This window comes from Barbus barbus, assembly GCF_936440315.1.
Source record: "Barbus barbus genome assembly, chromosome: 5".
Lineage (NCBI taxonomy): Eukaryota > Metazoa > Chordata > Actinopteri > Cypriniformes > Cyprinidae > Barbus > Barbus barbus.
This window is the reverse complement of record NC_136733.1, coordinates 40832949-40858301: the sequence shown is the minus strand read 5'-3', so window position 1 is coordinate 40858301 and position 25353 is coordinate 40832949. Positions and strand designations below refer to the sequence as shown.

The following is a 25353-nucleotide window of genomic DNA, read 5'->3' as shown; positions in this document are numbered from 1 at the left end:
ATATTTTTTTTAGAAAACAAGACTTGATATCTTGTCATTTTACTTGTCATGTGAATGCATCTTGATTCAAAAATGTTTAGATATTTATATTAGAAAACAAGACAAAAATAATACCAAGTAAGAAAATCTTTTTTTGCAGTGCAAGTCTCTACTCTACTGAACACATGAATAGATTGCAAAATTTCAAGCCAATAATAACTGGCTGATGATTTTGGAATTCCCTGTTTGAGCCGAGTCTGAATTGTGAAAATGCTTAAGACCCACGGTGGGTTATCTGCAGCTCTTTAGGGCGGTTCAATCAAGGTGGATTTTTGCTAGCACTATCAGCACCTTAGAGAACTTGAAAATGTCAAATGGGTAGTGAAGAATGGCCAATGAAACTGCAGACAAATGAGTCAGCACCAATCAGGTGACACGATAGAAGGCTGAACCAATTACCAGGACTGTGAGGTCCCTGTCACTGAACATGACTGACATCTGCTGCTAAAGAGCACCCAGGTCCAGCACCTGCCTCCATATTGTGAGGTCAAAATTAGAGACACTTGAGACAGAAAAGAAGCACCATTTGAAGGGATGAGAAACTTTACAGATTTCATCAGTGGCCCGAACAGAAAGGCCCAAGTTGGTGTCTGGTCCTCTCTTTCTTGGTCACGTGTTCAGTGACTAGCACAAAGATGCCTTAATGCAATCACAGAAATGTGACTTGCAATGATGTGAAGGCGCTTCATTAATATAGAGAGGTTGGTGGGGGTGGGAGAGGCAAAAAGCGCAACAAAAATGCTGATTAGCTTGTTCTCATGTTCATACCGAACAAGGAAGAATGAAGAAAGGAGGTCTCTCTTAGTGAAGAGAGGGCAAAAAAAAAATCATAATATTAATAACAATGATGAAAAAAAACAATAACATTAAAATAAAAAATAGTCATCTTCATAATATAATAATAACAATACCTGTAATATCAACGTTGACAGTAACAATAGCAATTGTAATAATATTGATAATAGAGCAATAATAATTAGGATCATCAAATTCACTTAAGGAGGGGTAGCTATGGAAATCCCTCCCACGTTGGAGAGAGCAAGAGCACCATAGGCAGCATGTCCGTTTGGGGAGTTCCCAAACTGCTGCCAAAATCTGAGGTAAAAGAAAAAAAAAGTGAAAAAAGTGCCCCGTCCTCTATTCTCTCTCCCTTGTGGTGGCCTGAGAGAGCTGTTGGAGCTAGAAGAGGGGAAGCAAATGGTAAAGGAGTCAGATTCATGATCCTTATCATTTCTATTCCCATCTCTGGCTCCAGGGGGCAACAGTCTGCAAGAGTTCACACAAATCGACTGTATGGACCAGTGAGCTGTGTGGATGGGTAGGGTGAAACTGTGATTATGGTGGTGGTATTCTGTGTGGGCGCCATCCGTGTCACTATACCCTCACGTCTGTCCTTGGTTTGTCCAGGGGACGGGCTCGCTGATCCAGCCGCCCACTTGCGTTTTTTCCCATAGGCCTTAATGTCTTCCTGTGAGAGACCCAAAAGAGCTGCTTCTTGTTGCCGCTGTCGCGCTCGCTCGGCTAGGAGTTTCATCTTGGACTCCCACAAAGCCAGACCGTGGCAGGGTTGGTTCAGGTTCTTGTGCTGGTAAAAGACCAGGGATATGCGGCTCGGGTGCGAGCGGTCAGGCTTTTTGAGTGGCGTAGTGGCATGAAGCTCCCGCCGGGCACATTCAATCAGGATTGAGCCGTGAGTGGGGGCCACTGCTACTCCGCCAATGTTGGGATCCAAGAAGTTGTGTTCGCTGTCTGACCATATCTCTTCCTCCTCGGGGTCACGTTCACTCTGGGTCTCTGCCTCACTGTCCCAGCACGCCTGATTATCTGACTTTTGCAGTGCGTCGGGAAACAAGCGTCCCTCAGGAGCTGGAGATGGTGTGTTCCCTGCTGTTGAGCCGCCACCAGATTTCCAGGCTTTCTCCTGGAGTCCCAAAGGTGCAGAGCCACAATTCTCACCTGCTTGGGAGAGCATTTTATCGGGGAAAGCACCAGTAGGACTTCCTTGCCTTATGCCACCAACGCCGTAACCTATGGGTCCATAAGGACCCCATGATTTAGGTTGGGGACTTGGGGCAGGGCTACCCCACTGTCTTGGGGTGGACGGGAGTGGAGAAGGTGCAGGTGATGGACCTGCTTTCAGGGATGGGGACGGAGATGGGGAAGGGGATGGCATTGGAGTGTTAGGGCAGGAATAGGAATTCCATTGTTGCTGCTGCAGATACTGAGGGTGTTCATGTTGCTGGTGGAGCCTCAGCTTGTCCGGAGAGAAAGGCGAATTGGTCGGACTTGGTCTGATATTTCCATCCCAGCCTTTAGGGATAAGGCTACCGTTTGGTTTGTGCCCAGGCCACCCTTCGGGTTTTGGTGTGGTACTGGGAGTGGATGGGCAGCTTTGAGCTTGCCCATCTGATCTGCCATCATACAGTGGCACATCCATTGGCTCCTGCTTGATGATGGGCGTAGGGCGGTGTGTCTGCTCCAGGGATGGAGTACGAATAGGTGGAACAGGAGACTGGGAAACCTCAGAAGGGTGTGGGAACCCTTGAATGGATGCATCAGCCATTTGTTGCTGTGGGTGGCTGGCATAGGCCTGTGCCAGCTTGGCTTGGAGACACTGAACATCTGGCTTTTGGTCAAATGGTGCGGCAGAGGCTTCTCCAGCTTTGGGCCAGGCTCCATTATCATATCCCAAGATCTCAGGAGGAAAAAGTGCACTGGGAGGGTAGTTGTAATAACCATAGCGTATCTCTTGGAGGTTGGGGTGAAAGCCATTGATGGGGCTCTGCGCAGGAGGTTGGCCGTTGGTAGGGATGCGACCTCTTGCATAGTTTCCAGGGTATGAGAATGAACTGTTCATGCTCCGGGGATCAGAGGATGTCTTGCCGTTCCCTAGTGCTGGGTAGCCACGTATGGCTCCATTGAAGGGCTGGAAGCGGTCGACAGGCTCTTTTTTGATGGTTGGTTTCACCTCGTGTTTTGGAATAGCTAGATAACAGACAAACAACAACAAAAAAATGATGTAGTTAATGTGTATTTTATAGTTGCTGAGTGTCAGTTTCATAAGTTTAGAGAGCTCAAGTTCAACACCTTAAATGGGGATGGTAAATTACATTTACACTGGTGGACAAAATTGTTACAACACCTGACAGTTCTGAAAATATTGACTTGTTTGCCTCCAAAATCTGATTTCATTTCATAATGTTCGTGAAACATGCAGAAGGTTGCTCGGAGCACAACAAATATCAGATGAAGTGAGTCGTACTGTTATTATCCACTTTTAACTTGAGTATTTGGTCATGTCCACCATTTGCAGCGATTACAGCAGCACATCTCTCTGGCATAGTGTCAATATATTTCCAGAGAACTTCAACACTAATGTTATCCCATGCCTTCTGCAACTCAAGCCAAAGGATTTTTCTTGAATGTACAATAGATCTGTCCAGATTATTTTCTAACTCGCCCCAAATTTGCTCGATGGGGTTGAGGTCCAGACTTTGAGTGGGCCAGTCCATCATTTTCAATGTTCCAGCAGATTGCTTCCGTCGCAGTTAGTTCCAACAATAGTTCGTTTTATCGGTATTATAATGGCCAATTCAACAAAAACAACTGAAACCTCTTAAATATGTCAAGTGTTCTAATACTTTTGGCCACCGCTGTAAATAATGACACTACAAAGTACAAAGAACACATCTTTAAAATACTCCCAGCTTCAGCCAAATCAGTAGTCCTTTACTTAATCAGTAACTCCCTTTTAGAGTTTTACATGAGCTGGTTTATGCATATAGAGACAAACTGATATTTCACCACTGACCTTTATTGCCTTGCTGAGGGTGAGGTGACTCCGTGTGGTGCAACTCCATCTTAATCGTCTTCTCTGGGGTTTCTGCAAGTTGCAATTTCCTGTTCTTCTTCTCCGACGCAGCCTTTTTGGCCTCCAACCGACGCTGCCGGCAGGATTTAGCAGGTTCTGGAAGTTTTCTAACCTGTCGACGGAAGTTAGTGAGCATCTGGATGGCTCCTGTCTGCATTTTGAGACGCTGGTTCTCCTCACTTCCGAATTCGTCGGTTGAAGAGATCTTGTAGAGCGGAAGCACATGCAGCTGCTCGTCTTCTGGGATTGTGCCCACCCTGCGATTGTCCTCTTTCGTAAGAGTGCACACCTGGAAGTAACAAAATTAGGAAGTCTAAAGGCCCATTCACACCAAAGATGATAACTATAAAGATAATGATAAAGATATAGTTCTAAAAATCGTTGTCAATATTAAAGAATAGCAGAGTCCACTAGGGGCACTAGTATTTTGCAAAAAACATTCAAAACACCCCATACTTCACATCACGTGAAGTCTAGACTAGTGTGCGTACGCATTTAGAGTGCGTTCTTTCAGGGCATGATTCAGTCTATTAAAATGCATTTAGAATGATCACAAATTCAAAACATGGGGGCAGAAAATTTATATATTTTTACCACTTCATATAGTTAATCAATTTCACAAGAAGAGTGCCAACAGTTCAATAACCAAGAAGTTAATTAAGAGACTTAACACCATATTTTCTGTTTCTGCTCTATTTCGACAACAAAAATACTTCCAAACACAGCCACAGCACTGTTTCGCGTCTCTGAGCAACATGACGTTGTTTCGTTCCTGAATGAATCAACCGTTTAAATGATTCGGTTCAATCGCAATGACTCACTTATTAACAGTGACTTGCTGCCACCTACTGGTGGTTTCAATTTCACATTTAAAGTATATTTTTTTATTTAAATAATTTCAAATATCAGTATTCAATGTTTTATGTTTAATATATCAAAACATTATTTATGCATTTGTAATTGCAGGTTAAATGTAAACTGGGCTTTAGGCCAGCTAATTCCATATATAGGGTAAATATCCTACTGCTTATCAAACATGAACACAAATCTAAATTTTACCAGTGAATCCTTTTCATTTATATGTACAGGAACAATTTAGAATGCATGTGCTGTAATAGTAGTTCCCTTGACCGTGACCACAGTACATCCCCGGAGAACATTCATTCACTTGAAAATAAGTATGATGCAAAAGTCTAAACTACACACATTATTTACATATAATCAAAAATGATAATAAACATACCACAGTGCAGCCATTGTGGAGGTTATGCTGGTCTTTGTGAGCATGTGCACAGAAGTCCATGCATGCAGTGACTCCTGAAAATGGTCGTCCTTCCTTCAAACCCAACCGACAATCTGAAGCAATCTTCTCATTTAAACACTGAATAACACAGAAAAATAAAATAATTATTTTAAATAAACAAATGATTAATTCAGTTTCTGTAACACATCCTGATAGCATAATTCACCGTACACAAATAAAGTTCTGAAACATTAAAATCACAAACTTCTTGAAACCCCACCAAACCTAAAAGTCCACAATTACCAGAAAAGTGGTTTGGTTTAATGCTAATGAATGGTAAAAACTGTGTACCATTTAGTGCAGTGTGAAATTTCTAATAAAACAAACCTGGTTATCGTAGGCCTGGGGAGCCAGCATCTTATACACAGGGGCCACATGTGTGGCCAAGTTTTGGAAGTTATCCCTGAGATTCTCCTCCTGTAGAAAAATTACAAATGAATTTACATGGGCTATCGTGACGAGTAAAGACTATTGTTCACACAGACAGGGTTTGGGATTGACTTATTAACAGTGACTCAAAATGGTCATATCACAGCTTATATGACTGAAATAAATAAATGAAGTCAACTCCCCTTTCCTTATTTATTGTAGGGTACAACAGGGCTAAAGGCACCCCGGGGTAAAAGGTGCCTTTGATATTATTTTAATCTAAACCACTAGATGGCACAAAAATGTGTCTGATATACAGCAGCACCAAGTTGATTCTGTGCTTACTTGATACATATTTTATGCTTTTTAAAATGTTGTAGATTTAAGTAGCAAATTAGAATCACTAAAATTAATGCATATATTTTGAGACAAAGGTTTTCTTAACCATTTTCAGTTTTGTTTAAGATAATTAAAGCAAGAGTTTTTAAATAACGAAAGAATATGTAAAAGTATGGTATTTGGGATAAAAAGCGCCCCTACTGTTGGGGCTAAAGGCGCACAGTAATTAACATGATAATTAATAGATGGCTGACTTTTCTATTTGTTGACATGACATGATTAGATTCAGATGGTAAATATCATATATTATGTATGTGTCCATATAAGAGATAATCACCAAGTTTAGAATGAAACCATCATTTTTAAATACATGTTATTAATCATATCATATAATAAAATATCATTTGTTTATACTACTGTAAATATTCAATTATTATTAGATCTCCGTCAATGCTTTCAGAATATTTACTTATTAAAATGATTTTTTTTCTGTATTTTAAAATATATTTTTTATATTAACATTTTAACGACAGTATATTTACTGAACAAAAATTTATACTTTTATTTTTCAAAATAAGCAGAAAATAGTACAAACTTTGCTAAAGTGATTGTTTTGAACTAGTATTAACTTAGACATTATTTAAAAAAAAAAACATTATTTTAACTAAAGTATTTGTATCAGTACCGTGTGCCATGTGTGGGGTAAAAGGCCCCCCTTGCCACCTCATACATTTATAATATTTTTAAACAAAATAAACAACTTGAATGATTAATTTTTACACAAAATCTGTTGCTCCATTAATGTTCAATACAAACGTATATATTTTTCTGCAATTATACATTTTAGGTGCAGTGAATAGCAAATGTTTTTTTAAGGTGTGCCTTTAGCCCCGTTGTACCCTATTATTGTAAGTTGAGTGTAGTATTTGGGTGGCACCCAGACCAGGACACTGATGGGAGCAGATACTAAATTTAAGACCTTTGGATGGCAACTCCTATCTCGGTGAGTAAACAAAATGTAACACGCATTGTGTAATTATAATCAAAGAGAAATGTAGTTGTAAATTATTCCATTCATATTTGAACATATTTAAACTTTGATTTGAAAAATATTTTATTATATACAATTTAATACAATTAGAATACAGCAAAACTAGGGCGATGTAAAATTAGCTTAGTTATTTTTATTAGGCTTGTAAAAATAACCACACATTTTTATGTGAAACTAACCTCTTCGGGGTGCTCTCCATGCAGTCTGAATTTGCGAGGGGTTTTGCTTCGAGCGTACTTGCATCCATTGAAGTACATGCTCCAGGAGCAGCCAAAAGAGAAGGAAGCTCCACAGTTTTCTGGGTCCTTCCCTTGGCATGCACAGGTTCGACTGCAAAAGGCATCCACAATGAATTTAATTAAATTACAATGGATGACATCCTCTGAAGCTTTTTTACTATAAATCATGCTTTGTGAGAACAATACATTAGCTACAAGCATTGGGAGATTTCATAAGTCTTATGAAAGATGCATTCAGGGAGCACATTTGTGTAAAGTGTGTGATTAAGTGTAATTTATATAATCTAAGACCTTTGTAATATTCGTCAAAAACGTGACAAACTATTCATTATTTTACTATAACTCTGAAAACTCTTGAAAAATGCAACAAAGTAATAATGTACTTAATATATCAAAAGAATCTCTATGACAAAAACTTTTGGCAGTAAATCACTCAGTATAACTCTATAACACCTGATGCATGTGACCAATGCATAGATATATCAGACCCCCAACATTAGTCAAAAACATATCAGTTGTGTTGGAAACTCACTCGTCATTGAGTCCACAGCGACGGCTGGTGGGGTTGCCGTGTTTGATGAGGGTTTCTGTTATTTCTTTGTAGAGTTTATCTCCCAGAGCACGGGGCACACCTTCCCAGCACAGGATGACAACAACAATAACAGTATTGGCACAGTGGTGCCCAGGCCGTTGCTTCACAACGCATAACAATTTCTCCATGTCACTGCTGCGACGAATCACCTACAGAGAGACAAGACAGACAGTCAGTAATGATAATGGCATATTATAAATGCTGAGCTGTAGGTGTGTTTATAGCAGCAAAGCAGAAATCACAATCATTCAGAGGGACTACTTTGACTGCTGTGATATTGTAAGTTAAAAACAGTGCACTCCGACTAGCTGTTGCTGGCCTAATTATTTACATTTAGTCATTTGGCAGACACTTTTATCCAAAGCGACTTACAATTAGGGAATACATAAAGCGATTAATCTTGAAGAGGCAATCAGACAGAGGAAGCGCTCGTAACACCAAGTCTCAGGCATTGTTCAAATAAGTACAAGCTTGCAAGGGAAGGAATAAATAATTATGCAGGAATTCCTTAAGCCTGATTGGTCATCCAATCATTCAGGTAACCCAATGCTTTTAGAAGTATTTTATTTTGCACACTTACCCATTTAGCGATAGGACATCCCTGAGAGCTCTTTCCTTCTTTCCCTGTGTAGACCACCCTCTCGATACGAATGGCTTCGCCCTTCTCCCCATACCTGCCATAACGAGGGCACAGACGTTAAGTGACAAACAATTACAGTTTGAAAACAACAGCCCACCATATTTAAGTCACCTCATACTTAGTACAGATTTGGGTGCATGCCTGTAGAAATCAAATCAAAGATTTAAGCAGTTCGAGTTTGGTAAAGCTTCAGTAATGATGGAATTATGATACTGGGTCATTCTGTGTCAACCAGAGGTCCCCGGCTTAAATTTGAGATTTTTATCAGTAAAGAAATACGTAAATGAATGAGAAAGCCAAAGTATTAAATGTCATGGATGTGTATTTACTGAGTAATCCACAGATTTTTAGAGGGAGGTCAAAATGGCAATTTTTCACCTGAGATTAGATTTTATTAGATGAGATGAGATTTATAGCCAAATTACAAGGGAGCAAAAATAACTTTAGAAAGATGGCAGCATCATTATTTTATTTTTACACAGCGAGTGGTAGGTCTATAAGTAAAATCTGTTGTATTTAGCAATTCTTGAAGTATTATATTTCAATTGGGACACTTCAAAAATGGGAAAAAGCACTTCCTGAGTTTTTTTCTCCAAAGTTTGCATGCCTATAACTTACATGTAACAAAATAAATTAATTTAATTTAATTTAAATAAATGCAACTGTAATCTGTTACAGTTACTGAGAAAAAAATGTGTAGTTAAATTACAGTTAGTTATGAAAATGTTAACGATTACACTTGATAACTGTTTTATAGCAACCTTTTATAATAACCTTTCAATACTGTGTATATGATCATTCATGTTCTCAGTCAACAACTGCTTGTCTCCTCAAATAAAATTCTCATGCACGAGCATGACAGCAGTATGTGCTAAATATAAATACTGTTCAGTTAGTCTAGAAAGAGAAGCTTCAAAGATCCACAGGGGTGGGCTATGAGGTCAAAGGCCACAAAAGGGTCAGCCTAGGCTTAAGGAGGCTATAGTCACTGTCTGACAGACAAACAAAGGGAAGGTTTTTCCTCTACCCACCAGCTCCCCCTTATCTCAGAGGAGATGACTCAGGCTATAGAAATACAGACTCTATGCCCTCAATCAGCTCTCAAATAAAGCAACGAGAGTGGACAAGTGTACCAGAGGTCAACAAAGGTGGAGATACTCTGTCCAAATGGATCAACAAAGTGGAAAGGGGGTAAACACCCTGTGGAGGTTTTCATATTCCTCTACAGGATCATTAAAGAATAAGTAAATACAGTTTTCAGACCTCAGGGAATATGTCAAGTATTCTCATATAGGGTAAATTAACTTTATTTACAGCATATGTGATTTTAACAAATGTGACCCTGGAGCACAAAAGCAGTCATGAGTAACACAGGTATATTTGTAGCAATAGCCAACAATACATTGTATGGGCCAAAATTATCCATTTTCTTTTACACCAAGAATCATAAGGATATTATAAATTAAAGATGGTGTTCCATGAAGATATTTTGTAAATTTACTACCGTAAATAGATCAAAATTAAATTTCTGATTAGTGATATGCATTGCTAAGAACTTAATTTGGACAACTTTAAAGGTGATTTTCTCAATATTTAAATTTTTTTTGCACCCTCAGATTCCAGATTTTCACATAGTTGCAAATATCCTCCTCCTATACTAACAAACCATACTCCAAAGTTTATTTATTCAAAATTGACCCTTTTGTGGTCCAGGGTCACAAATGCAGCCTGCATGACAGCACTCGTCTATCCTATTAACAAATCTACTGTAGACTACATTGCTTAAAGTTTTAATATATACCCCACCCCTTTCATCACTTCACCTCCTACATCTTTAATTTCCTCTAAATTCTTTCTCTCTTGCCCTGTTATTCATTATCTGTCTGTCTCCCTGTCTCTCCCCTGTGTGGATCTGCTGATGCCGATATTTCCTGTTACTCCTGTTGGATTCTGGGTCAGGAATTCCCTGGGGACAAGATCGTAGAGAAGGAAGGTGGAAGGAGGGGTGAAGGGAGAGCAAATGGCAGAAAAGAGAGATGCTTATCCTCAGCTGGTTAAGAATCTGTTGCCAGGATCCAACTGCCTGAACTTCCAAACAACTCTGGCAGAACAATGACAGGGTCGCTAGGGAACTCTTAAAGCAAATGATGTGGGGGCAGTAGTAGTCCTCTGTGGTTTTTGAAGTTTAAAACTATGCTTCAAACAGTAGAAAATACAGTATAAATGGATTTTCACTTGAGTTTATCTGATTGTTACTCATACTCATTGTGTATAAGAATATTCTTCTTCTAGTTACTTTTTTGGTAACATGTTACTAAAAAAAAGGGACAAGACAGAAATGTGACTGCTACAGAAAAAGCAAGCTGACTTTTAAATGCAACCTTCAAAATAGTTTATCCAGATAATTATACTGTTCTAATAGTAGATCAAGAAAGAATCCCATAGGCACACACTTTACTTTTTGTGATTTTCCTGTCTGGCTTAATAAAATCTTGGGTTTCACTTTATTTTGATGGTCCCTTTAACACATTCAGTTGACTATAAGTACCGTTGCAGAGTGTTAATAGAGTATTAGTAGACTAGTAGGGTTAGGGTTAGGGTTATCAGATATTAATCAGAAAGCCTACTAATACTCTAATGAGCGTTTTGTCGTGACGTATTGTCAAGTATGGTGACCCATACTCGAAATTGGTGCTCTGCGTTTAACCCATCCAAGTGCACACACACAGCAGTGAGTAGTGAACAAATGCACACACACACACACACCGTGAACACACACCCGGAGCAGTGGGCAGCCATGCTGCGGCGCCCGGGGAGCAATTGGGCACCTCAGTCGTGGTATTGAGGGTGGAGAGAGCGCTGGACATTCCCTCCCCCCACCTACAATTCCTGCCGGCCGGGGGCTCGAACCCGCAACCTTTCGATTACGAGTCCGACTCTCTAACCATTAGGCCACGACTTCCCCCTAGACACTAGGTAATCAAAGTTACCTAGTGTCAACAGAATGGTCAAAAGGGTGACATTATGGAATGCTATCTGAACCAATAATAATGCCTCTCACCTCTCTTCCATCAGTTGTCTGACCGAAGCCATGTCTCGCCCAGATCCCAAATGATTGTAATATGGACCCTCGTCCTTTTCAAGGACTTGATCTATGGGAGACAGAGAGTGAAAGCAGGTTAAAGAATGGACACGCTCTTGTACAGTAAAGGCTAATAATCCAAATGATATTAACAGTTTAGACCGTTAATGTGTAATGCCATTAGAACGACAGTATGAGTCAGTCATGTGTGGGTGAGCAAGAGACAGAATAGGACAGAGATCTTGTCTGGGAAAGAGGCAATCTAAGGTCACATTCCACTCAGGGTGTATGAAGGGATAAAGGCGTGACTAAAGTCAGGAAATGATTTGTGGGAACATCCTACGTAAGTCTTAAAAAAAAAAAAGTGTTTGTGAGAAGAAAAACATCTAGTGGCTGTTTACTACCTGCTTACTCAGCAGAGTAAAACACCAACAATAGATGTAAGAATAGCTAACAGCATGGGGAAAAATTAGTGCTTTACATAGAGAAGCACAAAGTATGACGAAAAAAAAGGAGAAAATCTATTCTAAAAATATTCATGGCAGAATACTGAAGGTGCTACATTAGGGGCAGGTTTGAGTGTGTTTGCAAGTATCAAATTACACAGGGTGTTCCCTGTGGTGTTGACAGAGTGCTATAAGGATTCACTATGGAAACCTCCCTTCTATTGTCCTTTGCTCTTAGCAACAGTCAAGCTTCAACAAGTGTTCAGGCATAGTTTACTATCCTTAAATGCACACTTTCTTCAATTATGCCAAAGAATATTGATATTTATATATCACGTTTAATACAAATTTCACACACTTAACCAAACCTCTGAGGTGACACAATAAGAGATACGAGGCCCAAGCTGAGAGGTTGCAGCCCATTTCTTCTCACCCTGTCCTCCCTATTCCCTCCCCTCTTTGATATCTGACCACAGTATATCATATGATATATGAGCAGACTCTCTTCATTGTGTATGCCTCCTTTGCAGAAACTAGCTGTACTCACTGTACCGACCATCTGAACATAGACAGAAGGCGGTGCACTGCACTGGCCCAAAGAATTACAATGGGCTCCTTTCTTCAAATCTATTGTTCCTCTGCAAGAGGCACAGAGAACAGACTGCAATGCAATGCATAGGCCCCTGATAGAGCGTGCATTCTCAGACATGGCCCAACACTACCCAGAGAAATGTGCTGATGCAGAAACTATATGTTGAAAGAGAAACACTTGGGGCTTCCTGTAAGGAACTCTGATAATCAATCAATTTATTATAAGAAAGTGAAACTATATTACACATGAATTGCATTGTCGGCAGCGATAGCCTAGTGAGCAGTAAACCGACATATAACGCTGTTGTGTTACGGGTGTCCCGAGTTCGAATCCCACTTTTCCCAGCGAATCCCACTTTTTTGGCATCATGCCAAAACTAAATCTTAAAAAAAACAAAACATAAATTGTGCTGAAAAATGCTAGGTGAGTTAGCTAAGCGCTTCTCATGTTCTCATGATGAGTAGAATGTGAGGGGATGTGGGGTGATGTGAAGTAATATATTGTCACAAAATTTCAAATGTCGTAATTGTTTGTGCTTTTATATTCAATTCAATTCCTGTTTGAGAATATGAGTGATCTTGCCCTCCAGTATATTTTGCTGGATCGAATTCTTTCACTTACCTACGCAGTCACAGATGGGAAACTCAGGTTGGGTATCTTTTCCAGGTGTATCCAGCAGGTTCTTGGTGGGAGTGTCCAAGTAGCGCAATGGTGACTCAAGAAAACCTTTAAGTGAAGGGGAGGAAGGAAACATATCCTTGGTGGGAGTATTTAAATCGGCCCTCTCTCTGTCTGCAGACAAACATGCAGTTGTGGAGACCACTGTCACTCCACCAGATGACTCAATCTTTATACGTTTAGCCGGAGGGGAGAAAGGTGTAATGAAAGGGTGCTGTTGCTCCAGAAATGCATCTTGAGCTACAGACAGGAGCTGGCCAGAAGGTTTCACGTCTACCTCACATTCCTTACTTTCCTGTTTGATGGTACAGAGCTCCTCAGATGGCCATGGTGTTTTTTTGTTAAATCTTTCAGTCCCGTCCTTTCGACCTTCATCCATGGGCTCAGAATCATTAGTGGGAAAAGGAGGGCAGTTATTTGGCTGCTTTGGGGATGGTGACTCGGGTCTGGCTTGTCCTGAGTTTGGTTGTGACTCGGTCACCGCTGGCTGAGCAGGGCCATTCTCTGGGGTCTCTGCTGCAGAAGCTGAGGAAATGGTGTCCCCAAACTCCTCCTCAAACTGGCGAATAAGCTCTTCGAATTTTGGATCTAGGTTACTGAGGCCAGCAAGAGAAGGAGTATGCTGTGTTGTAGAGGTTTGAGGTGTGATACCGGTTGTTGAGATGCTATCATTTAACCCAGCTGGGCCTGAGCAAGCTGTCACCTTCTGAGTGGATGGTGCTGGGACTGACACGGGGGTAAAAGAAGAAAGAGCGTTTTCAGAGATAGGTGCACTACTGCTATTCAAAATGGATTCCTGAGATTGAGCTGGAGCTGGGTGGCTCTCAGCCACCTGAGAGGGGAGAAGCCCAGCTTCCATGCCTAGAAGAGCTGGAGTAAGCTGAGATAAGAATGGTGCACATCCTGGGGAAACGAGGGGAGGTTTTGATACTATAATCTGGTTCTGTGGGAGGAAAGATGGTTGGGAAGCTTTCTGTTTATGCTTCTTGATAATAATCTGTTTGGGTTTTGGAAGAGGTGTGCCCAGTGGACCAAAAAGCCCACCCACTGGCTGCTTGAGAAGAGGAGAACTCTTTTTCTTTTTGGGTTCTTTGTGCTCCTGTTTGATGGTTACAGGACCCTCGGGCATAGTCTGTGGCCACCACTTACGAAGGTTCTGACAAGCCATGGGGGCTAACGGATTGAAGGCGGGGGAATTAGAGAAGAGGTTACGTTTATGATGAAGGTGCTGCTGTAGTGCTGCCTGAGTTGAGTGCCTAATGGTGGGGGAAAACTGCTGACCCTGGAACTGCTGCTGGCCATTTACCATCCCCTCCTGGCCCAAGAATGCACACCCTGAGCCCAGGTACTCCTTTGCATCCACCTCCTGCTTGATGTGAGGCATCCCAGTAAGGCTGCCCTTGCGACCATCCTGCAAGATAGGATGAGGAAATGGGAACTTGAAGGCTAAGTTGGTATACTTTGCGCTGGTGTCTCCGAGGAGCTGCTTTAGCTCAGACACTGGGTCGCTACCGCCTTGGGATGGGTTTACAAAACGAGGCTGGGAATCAGTGTTCACCATCATCCATGGGTTCAGAGGGGAGCTTTTCTCGCAGCTTCCAGCTGTGCCCTGGTTCCACTGCTGGGGTCGGGGATTGGGGGTCGACGGGTGTACGCTTGTAAAAGGGGACTTGGAGGATGGGCATGTGGAAGCATAGTGAGATGGGCTAGACAAAATGTTTGGTGCAGGGGCCTCACCCTGAGACTGAGGTCTCTGCTGATCCCATGAAAGCTCCTTTTGAGGATAATGTCCCAGAGGGATGGACTGTGGCATAGCAGAGGAGGACAAAAGAGGACCAGATGATGAAGAGACCACTTGTGGCATACTCTGCGAGTAGGAGGTTGGCAGATGCTGATGGTGATTTTCAGGTGAAGACGCGCCTGGAGGAACACCTGTTTGCGGGTCAGTGGCAGACAACTGGGTTAGAGCCTCAATTGCAATTGCTGTTTGCAAGCTAACATTTCTTTCCTTGGCTATGGACAGAACACTCGGGGAGCAGGGAATAGGTGCGGGTGGGCCAAAGGGTCTAGGAGCAGAAGGCTGGTTAACATGGGGATGTGGATTTGTGTCTTGCACACATGAGGAGTTACCGCCACATTGTCGAGGCTGGGACTGGGCATAACGATGCTGTGCATGCGGCTGTGGAAGAGCACCCGGAATCTTACAGGAACCTTTATCTTGGGAGTTTTGAACCACTATTTTGATTTGCTTCTTCAGCCACTCCAGGTAGTCAGGGCAGTCTGGGCCATCACAATCACAGTTAGGTGGCTTGTGGCCATGACGGGCCTTGCTCAGTGCTGCCTGAAGAGTGTTTAGATCTTCAGGGGGGTACATCTCACCATCCACACCTTTCTGTCTGGCCTCCTCACCTCCATTAGACATTTCCTGATTGAACCTTTCGTACAGCTGAGCTGTAGGCGTCTGACAAAGTTGACTGTTGGTGAAAGGTGGCAGTGAGCCAACAGTAGCAGAAAAGGCCACCAGGGTTCGTGCATCCTCCATATCCACATCATTCACTGGTGTACTGGCATTTTGGCCATTCCAAGCACCCTGTTGAGATTCAGGATTTGACTTCACAGCATGCTCAGGGACCCAACCTGGTGTCTGGGAAATACATCCAGCTCCCTCGTGGTAGTTGTGCTGGTGTTGCACCCTGGTCACGCTTCTGACTTCTTCATCACAGATATTTTCTTCATTTGCTGCATGTTTGCTTAGCCCATTGGACAGCTCCTGATTTAACACGCCTTCATCCAGGCGGTCATGGGACCCAATTTCCATCTGGCCTCTTCCTCTGGGGCCATCCACTGAACCCACCACAGAAACAGTCTGTGGAAGAGCAAAAACATGAGTTACTTGACAATGTTTCAGCAAATTAACAGTTCATATACGTTTTGAGTTCATGCATCCATTTCAACACTCTCTCTTTGTAAACCATTTGTAGCTGTAATGCATTTATTACATCATACAAAAATATAGGGCAAACACTATTTTAATATATCAATTGCAGTCTAATTCAAACAAAGATCATAGTATTTTGTTCCGGAATTGCGACATAACCATTGACCTCTTTTAAATATACAACATACCCTGACCTGTTGGACTGATTCATCTCGGTATTCTCTGTAAGGTTGCTGCCTGATTTGAGAAAAGACTACATAATACTTTGCTCCATGGAGATCCCTGGGTCTTCTTGTGTTCTTCTCCTGCACCCTCTCTGTCTTTCCTCTCTGCTCTCAAGAAAACACATTCCGCAAAGATGACATAAAATGTTATGTATGTTAATGCCCAAGTCAACATACTGAGAACCTCTTCCTGGTTCTTGGTTTTCAAATATCCTCTCCACTGGTCTCTGAACAATCTATTGTGCTTTTTTCTTTAAAGGGTTAAACGAATGTTGTGGAAACTTGTTCCAGATAAGAGGGAAAAGGCAATATCGATGTGGAACAACATCTTCCTGGCACTTTTAGGTCATAATGTATCTCTAAAATAGACAATACTATCACAAATTGATGATTTGATCATCATTGGCAAAAGTGAAAGATGTGTGTAATGCCTTCAGTGTTCTTATACATGAAGAAGTGGATGAAATAAAAACATGTTAGCTGCACAGATGAGAAATACAGAGTGCTTTGTCTATGATGAAGGTATATCTTAGAAAAGAGGACCTTGTGGTTTTATCACGCCAGCTAAATGAAATGAATCACCCATTTAATGATTCATTTTCATTTAAAGCTAACATGCAACTGTCTATTCTGCTGCCTTAAGCAGTAATTATGTAAAAGCATCTGTAGTACTTTAACTTTTTTTTTATAAAATGTAATCATTTAGATTTCTGAAACAAGACTTTCATGTTTAAGAGTTCATCTAACAGCTCCGTAACTAAATGTCCAAATCTCTCTTATTGTGCATTCATTGTGACAGTTCTTTTGATAGGTTATACTAATGGGCAAGTTGTTCAGATACTTCTGTGATGGTGTCTGGTCAAACCCCCGTGGGGCTTCTGTGCCAGCCACTGAGCAGTCTGTGTGTGTGTGTGTGTGTGTGTGTACACTGGTATATATGGTTTATGGTTTATAAATGTGTATAATGACATGGGTACTACAACGTAATATGGTTTATGAGGACACTTCCTGTGTCCCCGTAAAACAAAAGGCTTAAAAAACATACAAAACAGTGTTTTATGAAATTCAAAAATCGCCAGTAGTTTCCTGTGAGGGCTAAGTTTAGGTGTAGGGTTGGTGTTGGGCGATAGAAAATACAGTTTGTACAGAATAAAAACCATTACGCCTATGGAGAATCCCCGTAAACCACAAATTCAACTATGTATGTGTGTGTGTCTTTCAAAAACATGTGTCAGACGTGGAGCGCGAGTTAGTACTCCACTTACCAACACTGGTCACACTCCAACTCTTCAAAAAAGCCGTACCACACAATTGTTACAACAGGCTCTTTTTCCTCTTTTCAGTGATGCAATGAACACCCACGTGAACACCGTCACACAGAAAACTTTCACAATACAGTCTTAGTGCCACCACATGAATGCACTTACACGCAAAAAAGGACTAGATAGTTTGTATTTCAAACATCAGAGAGTTGATTTATTACATGCGCCGTGCAAGATGTGTATCAGATTCTTTAGAGCCTTACACCTGCATACACACACCTGTCTGACAGCAGAAAGCACGTGCTTAGGCAATTATACGAGGCCTGCCAGGACTTTCAGTGCTGCCAAAACTCTCTCTCTCCCTTCTTAGTCACAGCTACAACTACTACCAAAACATTAACACGCCCAACCAGAAGATACTGTAAAACCGGTTTTACTCAGAAGTATGAAGTGCCCTTTAAACTTAGACCGTATGCGGCTTCCACAGTGTTAATTAACAACTGTCTCAAAGGTTGACAGCACAAAGCAAAAAAAACAGAAAAAGAAAAACCTGAGAGACTGCAGATGAGGTTTAAAGCGTAGTAGTAGACAGCTGAACACGGTAAGACGCACAACACCCCCCCTGCTCCTGTGTCTATCACGATCAAAATACAAAGCTCAAGCATATAGAGTGAGAACCGAACAGATCGGCGTCTACTCACAGTGGTCTAGCTGTCCCAATAACCCTGCTGGAGAGACAAAGGTGGGAAACGTGGACAAGAAAGTGCATGGAATACGGCTTTCGCGACAGTGCCAAATAAAAAAAAAAAACTAAGCAGCCAGCCGGTGGAAATCCACTACGGTTTTCTTTCTTTTCTCTTTCAGTCTTTCTTTCTTTCTCTCCCTCTCTTCTCAGGCACCCAGGCAGTGCGGCACACGGACACACACACACTCACGCACACACTCCGTCATACACACCTCCCCCAAGCACACACACTCGCTCTGATTCTCTTCCTATTGCCACTATCGTTTCTCTCTTTCTCCCTCTCTCATTATGTCTCTGCGCCTCCCTTCCCTTTTTCTATATTCTCCTTTTTCTTTCTGCTTTTTTGCATTTGCCGTCTGCTTTGCCTTATAGCCCCCACCTCTCTCTATCGTTCGTTCGCTCCCTCCCTCCCCCTTCACTCGTTTTCTCCCTCCCTTCATTTTCCTCCTCCTTCCCCCTCTCTCGTCTGTGTGTGCAGAGTGAGAGAGGCCATTATCTGAGCCACACTGGGCACGTACGATGGAATGGTGGAGCGTGCAAGAAATACAGCCGCTGCAAAGCGTAAAGAGAGAGAGAGAGAGCACAAGTGGCAGACTGGCTGGCTACTGCGCTAAATAAAGGACCGGCTGAACAGATCTATGGCTTACGAGCATGCAAAACGAAAATGAGCATTTATTTGTTATCGTAGAGGTGTTTTGGTGACGTTTTTTTGTTGTTCGGTCTTGGCTGTGAATTCTGAGAGGCTCCATAAGATGGAGGCTGCAGCAGTTAAATGCAGACGTCTACTCAAACACTAAATGGCAGCTGCTGTGTGATGACTAAGAATGGCACAAAAAAACAAACAAGGAAAGGGAAATTGATATGTTTACTCCTGCCTTTATTGTGCTTTCCTCGACGCTTCAGTTTGTTCGAAACGTTTATTACGGTGCGCTTTAACGTTGATTTCGAACAGATGATGGCTGGCAGGAGATGCACACAGACCAAACATACACAAGTGCTGCTGTCAACCCAAACTCGTGAGGGGAAAGAAATGTGTAAAAATGGCAACATATACGAAGCATATACATGGCTGCGCTTATAGAGACCACAGATATAGGAGTCAAGCAGCAGCAAAAGAGTCTCGAAGCCAAGAAACACAGGATGTGAGGAGGAAAGCACAGCGACTGTCAGAAGCAACCACAAGGTACAGCGAGGTTAACGGGAACCGCAGAGACATAGGAAGCATGAAGTTTCGAGGGAGAAGACAACAATTATATATATTTTTTTCTGCTGGTCATCTAGTTTGACTCATCGATGGTATTTGTTCTGTTTGAAAGCGAGGAAGAGCGACGAGGTGCTTTTGAAGAGGTGATGTTCGCGTCCAGGGTAGAATATAGAAAGCATGATGGTAAGTGAGTGTTCGGTGTGAAGGACGAATTTGCTATCAGTCTCGCAGTTCTTCTTCACTTTTCTGAGCCACTCTTGCGCTTTCTTTCCTGCCCAAACACTTTGCTCAATGCCAACCCATCTCTGCGAACTCTGAAGCTTCTCAGCTGGGTCTTTCACACTCTGCATCTTTTCTATCTCTCCCTTTCCTCCATGGGCTGATTTCGGTACTTGTTATGTTCAGTAGGAGAGAAAAACACGCCACTCATCTTTGACAGTCACCTTGTAGAATCGCTTTTGCATTATGAAGATGCGAACACAGACGACGCACAATTTGGATTAAACTCTCGCCACATTCGCGACTCTCTCGTCTTGTCGTCTTTCCTTCTGATCAGTGTCTTTCTCTCCTCCTCGCTCTCTCTGTTGACTCCTGCCAGTTGGATCGCCACCGTCAACACAGTGAAGGCAAGGCAACCCCACGGACAAACACAAGCCCGAGCGGAGAGGTAAAGTGCACTGTCACTGGCGGAGGAGAAGCGAGTGAATGAGAGAGAGGGAGAACGGAGAGCGGGAACCGTTATTACGTCGCCGTTGCGTCATTCAATGGCGATAGAGGGCTGGGCAGATGTGTCATAACACAATGTAGATGAGCCTCCCCTTACACACATTCACTCGCCGTCTAAGCGTGCTCCCTCGCTCCTCTCAGCGTGACGCAGCACTTCTTGTGCCCTGTAGTTACCTCACCCTTCCTGTTGCATGTTAAGGCGCATCAATACTGAGAGGAGCAAAACTAGAGCGCTAATATAGTATACAGCAATGCGGAGCTGACATAACGATTACATAGCAACATTACAACCACCAACGCTCTTTCGTTACAGCTCTGGGTGTCTTTGTACTTAATTTATTGGGCAAACGATTTATGCCACGACTGGCGAACAATGCACATTTAACACCATGTACTCTGAGACACATAAATCAGGTGACCAGACACAAATTTTTAAGCATGCACACATTTAAAAGGATAGTTCACCCAAAAGATCAACCTCATTCAACCTCGTGCCGACTTTTTCTCTTCTGTGAAACAGTATTGAACGGTCTTTGAATGACAAAAGCTTAAATATGAAATTCATAGTTTTGGAACAACATGAGTAAGTAATGACAGAATTTTCATTTTTGGTTGAACTATCCCTTTCTTGTCACTTCTTGTTACTTGCGTGACACTAGCTAATATTGAAAGACAAAAAGGATACATACCTTGCCCATATATAATCAGCTCTACCGATCCATACATAAAAATCCTGATTCTTGTCTAGTATGTACAAGGGGACTTTTTGCTTCTGCAATTAGAGTAAATGCCTGAGATGTCTTGTCTCTTTTAAAATGTGAGGAATCTTAACCAAGCCAGCCACAAACATCCACAGTGTCACAAGACAGCTGATCATCGATCCAAAAGCAAGAGACACGGGGGATGTGAAACTCTACAGGTCTCAGAAATACCATGGTAATGCACGGAAAGATCTGTCATTTCGGTGAGACAAAAAGGTCACCATTAGATAGAAAATAACATAATTACTCATCAGAGCAAGTTTTGTCTGAATTCTTAACCAACCTTAAAATAGTAGACGTGCAAGGTCACGCTTAAGATATAGGAGTCGTTGACCTACTACCATTAGACAGGAACTGAAATTGAAATGTGCTTTTAAACAAAGCAAACCACTATGGGCAGACACTGTTTTTGAGTGCACAACATTCATTGAGTAGGACTGGGACTAAGATGTCATGTTAATGCTTTAATTCAAATTAAATTGTACCAGGCCAATTTTTGCAAACTAATAGATTGAGCTTTGTCCAGTATGTATACACATAAATTGGATTATATTTAGCAGACGTGACACACCACCTCTCTTTAACCCTTCAAATTTCCAGTTAGACATTGGACCTCATTTACGAAATGAACGTATGACAGAAAATTGGGTACTAAGATTAGAATGTCTTTTTTTTTCTTTCAGGGCTTTAGCTTTAAAAAAAGCGAAAATAGCAGTTTAAACAACAGACCATGAGGATTCGCACATTGTTGCATCACACTTCTGCAGCACTTCTGTGCACGGAGAAAAACAGAAATTAAGCATATAAAAGGAATAGGGCTACACAAAATATATTTCTTTTAAAAGAAAAAAAAATCTGTGTGACAAATATAGGCTACGCTCGTTTTTTGACACGATGCATTTTATTTGTTTTCTTTATATCTTAATTTTATTAAATCCAACTGATTGCGCAGATGCCTCATGCACGCACAATTACATTTAAGCCATTCATCATCAAACTAAAATACAATCAACCAATCACAAAAGTTACACTGTTCAGTTTAAAAGGTCTGCTGTAAAAACTGTGTGCAGCGAAACTAAAATCTTTGCGCAACTGAAGGATGATGTTTAGGTGGATATTGGAACATGAGTGAAGTACAAACCCTTGTTTAGAAAAATAAATAATAGTTTAGCAACCAAAGGTTACATGGCAAAAATGGAAACATTTGAATTCTTGTCAAATGCGAGAGTCAAGCACAATGCCGTTTCAGTTTCACTTTAAATAAATTCAGTTTAGCTTGATTTTTGTATGCTGTTTATAATGAATGCCACTATAGCCTAATTTGTGTAGTTTAATATATCATTTTATAGCGACTTAGTTTTTCATTCTTTTTCTGTAATACTGTTAAATTTAAAGGATTTGTTTTGGAGTGAGGAGGAACTAAATAGGTATTTAGGTATATAATGTTTGTGAATGTTTCATTATATGTACTGATATTTAATAAACATATAAATTAGACTGATAAATGAGGCCCAGTGTATGTTCTTGCCTAGTAAGACTGTAGCTTGACCAGGCAAACACCCTGTTGTTTAGATGAAAAAACCTGAATGAGTCAAAACTAAAAGTGATCTTCAAGTGCAGGTCCCTTGATTTCCATTGTCACGTCTTAGGAAAACAGCACTAATAATTAAACAACGGTTTCCTTACAAGCAATCTCTAAAGCAATACTCATGTTTGATTAACAACTCTCAGACTGTTTACTCTCAGATTTGAGAAGTTCTCAGAAAAACTATGACTGACACGGTTACAGCGTTTCATGATTTCTTTTGGTTCATCATTGACTCATCTGCTGCTCTTGTCAGCTTAAAATCACCCACTTTCACAAAAAAAGAGAGAAAAAAAAAACCAAACCCCCTCCACCTACACAAAACCACCTACAGAAAACCACACTCATAGGAAACACGCGAATGCATTAGCACGCAAAGCAAACCAATCATTTATGTGAAATAACTTATGGAACATGGGAGATATCATATATTATTGCATTATATTAAATAATTTCTAAGCATTGCATTTGAAGTAATCCATATACAGTACTGTGCAAATATCTTAGGCCACTAGTATCTCCAGCAGCTAAAAACTGGTTTTAAGTCAGTTATTTCTATGTTTTGCTGTAGTGTCTCGGTAGGAAATATCAGATTACATTTCCAAACATTCATTTTGCCATTAATTGTAATCCAGTGAGATTTTTGTGCTCCACACAGAGATCTGATCATCATCCAGTCTGTCTGTGATTATATGAAGAAACTGAGACAGACTAAATCCAGAAGAACTGTGTCTCCAAAACGCTTCAAGAAAGCTACCTGCAAAGCTACAGTACTGTGAAAAGTTTTAAGCACTTGTGTAAAAATGCTGTAAAATGAGGATGCTGTCAAAAATAGATTTTCTTTATCAATTAACTTCTATTAAAGCTGCAGTCCGTAAATTTTGCCTCTTTGTCGCCATCTATGATTGAAAACCTGGAATTGCAAGCTGCTTGCGGAATTCTCTCACTTGCGTGGGTTTGTACTCTGGCAAGGCATCAGCGCGGATGAATCTAATGTTCTGAGGTGAATGTGTAGCTGTCAGTCACCGCACCGGTGTGGATATTTACTGTACTTCGCAATCACAGATTAGTCTACGTCTTGGAATATAGGACCCAAGTAAGAATTTTCACCGCATTTTCATCTGAACAAGTAACAAGTCTGCCACGCTTCTTCTGCCAAACTGAGGAAAAAAGCATTAGCATAAATCGCGCTACTAATGGTGATTAAATCTAGAGATTGGTTAGCTCATACCACATCAAACCGTGCAAAGTATTATTATACTTTATTCTCAAATTATTAATGTTAAAAACATAAGCATTGCGTGACTGTGAGTATAGTGTGTATTAGCGTGCCGATTTCAAATTCTGTACAGTCTAATATCTAATTGTCATACCATTTGAATTTCATATTAAGAAATTCAATTAACCCAAAAAGCTAATTATTCTCCCTTCGAACTGGTTTTCTTTAGAATACAAAACTTGTGTAATCCCAGGCTATCTGTAATCAGAAGCACATTTAAAACTGAAATATAATTTAATTTCATTCACATGTTCACATGTGTTTCATAAACACAATCCTTTCTGGATTACAATCTGCCATCAAAATGATAAATGTAATTATTCCAGCTGCTGTGAGACGAGGATATAAACGATCCGTCACCTGCAGGATCCTCACCTGAGATAGTCTACTAGCCAGGACAACTGCTTTATGTTTGTTTACAGACGTGACGCAATGACGCAGTGCCATGCTCCAATCTCCTGCTCAAATCAGAAAACATTATTATAAACTAGCTGTTGTGAATCGGGCTACAGTAAGGCGACAGTTTTGAACACTGGCTGGTTATGTACTTGCTCAAATATTGATTTCGGATATTTTTTAACCAAAAAAAAAAAAAGTTACGGACTGCAGCTTTAATTAAACTAAATCAACATTTGTTGTGAGCATGCTTTGTGTTTAAAGCAGCTTTTGTCCTCGGTGCACTTGAGCAGAGTTTCTCAGGAGCTTTGCAGGAGGTTTCTAGAAGCAGAGACACAGTTCTTCTGGATTTAGTCTCAGTTTGTTCTGTTTCTTCATGTCATTCCAGACAGACATCTCTGTGTGGAGCACTAAAATCTCACTGGATTATTACAATTAATGGCAAAATGAATGTTTGGAAATGTAAACTGATATTTCCTGCTGACACACTACAGCAAAACATAGAAATAACTGACTTGAAACCATATTTTAGCTGCTGGAAATACTAGTAGCCTAAGACTTGTGCACAGTACTGTATATACACAGGGATACTGTTTTGATCTTTTTTGGCCAGCATTGACAAGAATAAAACTTTACATTAAAACACAGCTGTCTTTTTGTTTATTTCACAAAGTCCATCTACACTCCCTTTCTACCTCTCTCTCTCTCTCACACACACATACCCTGCTCCCTTTCATTCTCCGTATTTGTTTACTAAACCTCTCTCTTTAGTCCAGATTCGAAACACTTTTACATGCACAGATAAAGCGTGCATGCACTAAACTAGGGGCCCAATTACAGGCTAAACCACAGAAGAGTTTCAAGCATGCTTTCTAAGAAATGTATACGGCTGCGTGCGAGGGCACACACACACTCAAGCGCACGCGTACACACCAATGCAAATGAGCTCAGGGTCAGTGAGTGCAGTTGGTCTGAGGCAGATCATGAATGGC

The 25353-nt window shown here is 41.1% G+C and overlaps 1 protein-coding gene across 1 annotated transcript in view; it reads right to left on the bottom strand.

Annotated features, from left to right (window-relative positions):
* Positions 1–974: 974 nt before the first annotated feature.
* Positions 975–25353, bottom strand: part of LOC306870146 (methylcytosine dioxygenase tet3-like) — a gene marked incomplete at its 5' end in the record, with an annotated part of 42345 nt that continues 17966 nt past the window's right edge. The window contains 9 exons of the mRNA XM_079417251.1: positions 975–3024; positions 3851–4199; positions 5154–5291; positions 5541–5630; positions 7152–7302; positions 7744–7952; positions 8384–8477; positions 11505–11595; positions 13185–16107. Coding sequence (XP_079273377.1) covers positions 1316–3024; positions 3851–4199; positions 5154–5291; positions 5541–5630; positions 7152–7302; positions 7744–7952; positions 8384–8477; positions 11505–11595; positions 13185–16107 — 5754 coding nt within the window. The 3' untranslated portion in view covers positions 975–1315. The remainder of the gene's footprint in view (positions 3025–3850; positions 4200–5153; positions 5292–5540; positions 5631–7151; positions 7303–7743; positions 7953–8383; positions 8478–11504; positions 11596–13184; positions 16108–25353) is intronic.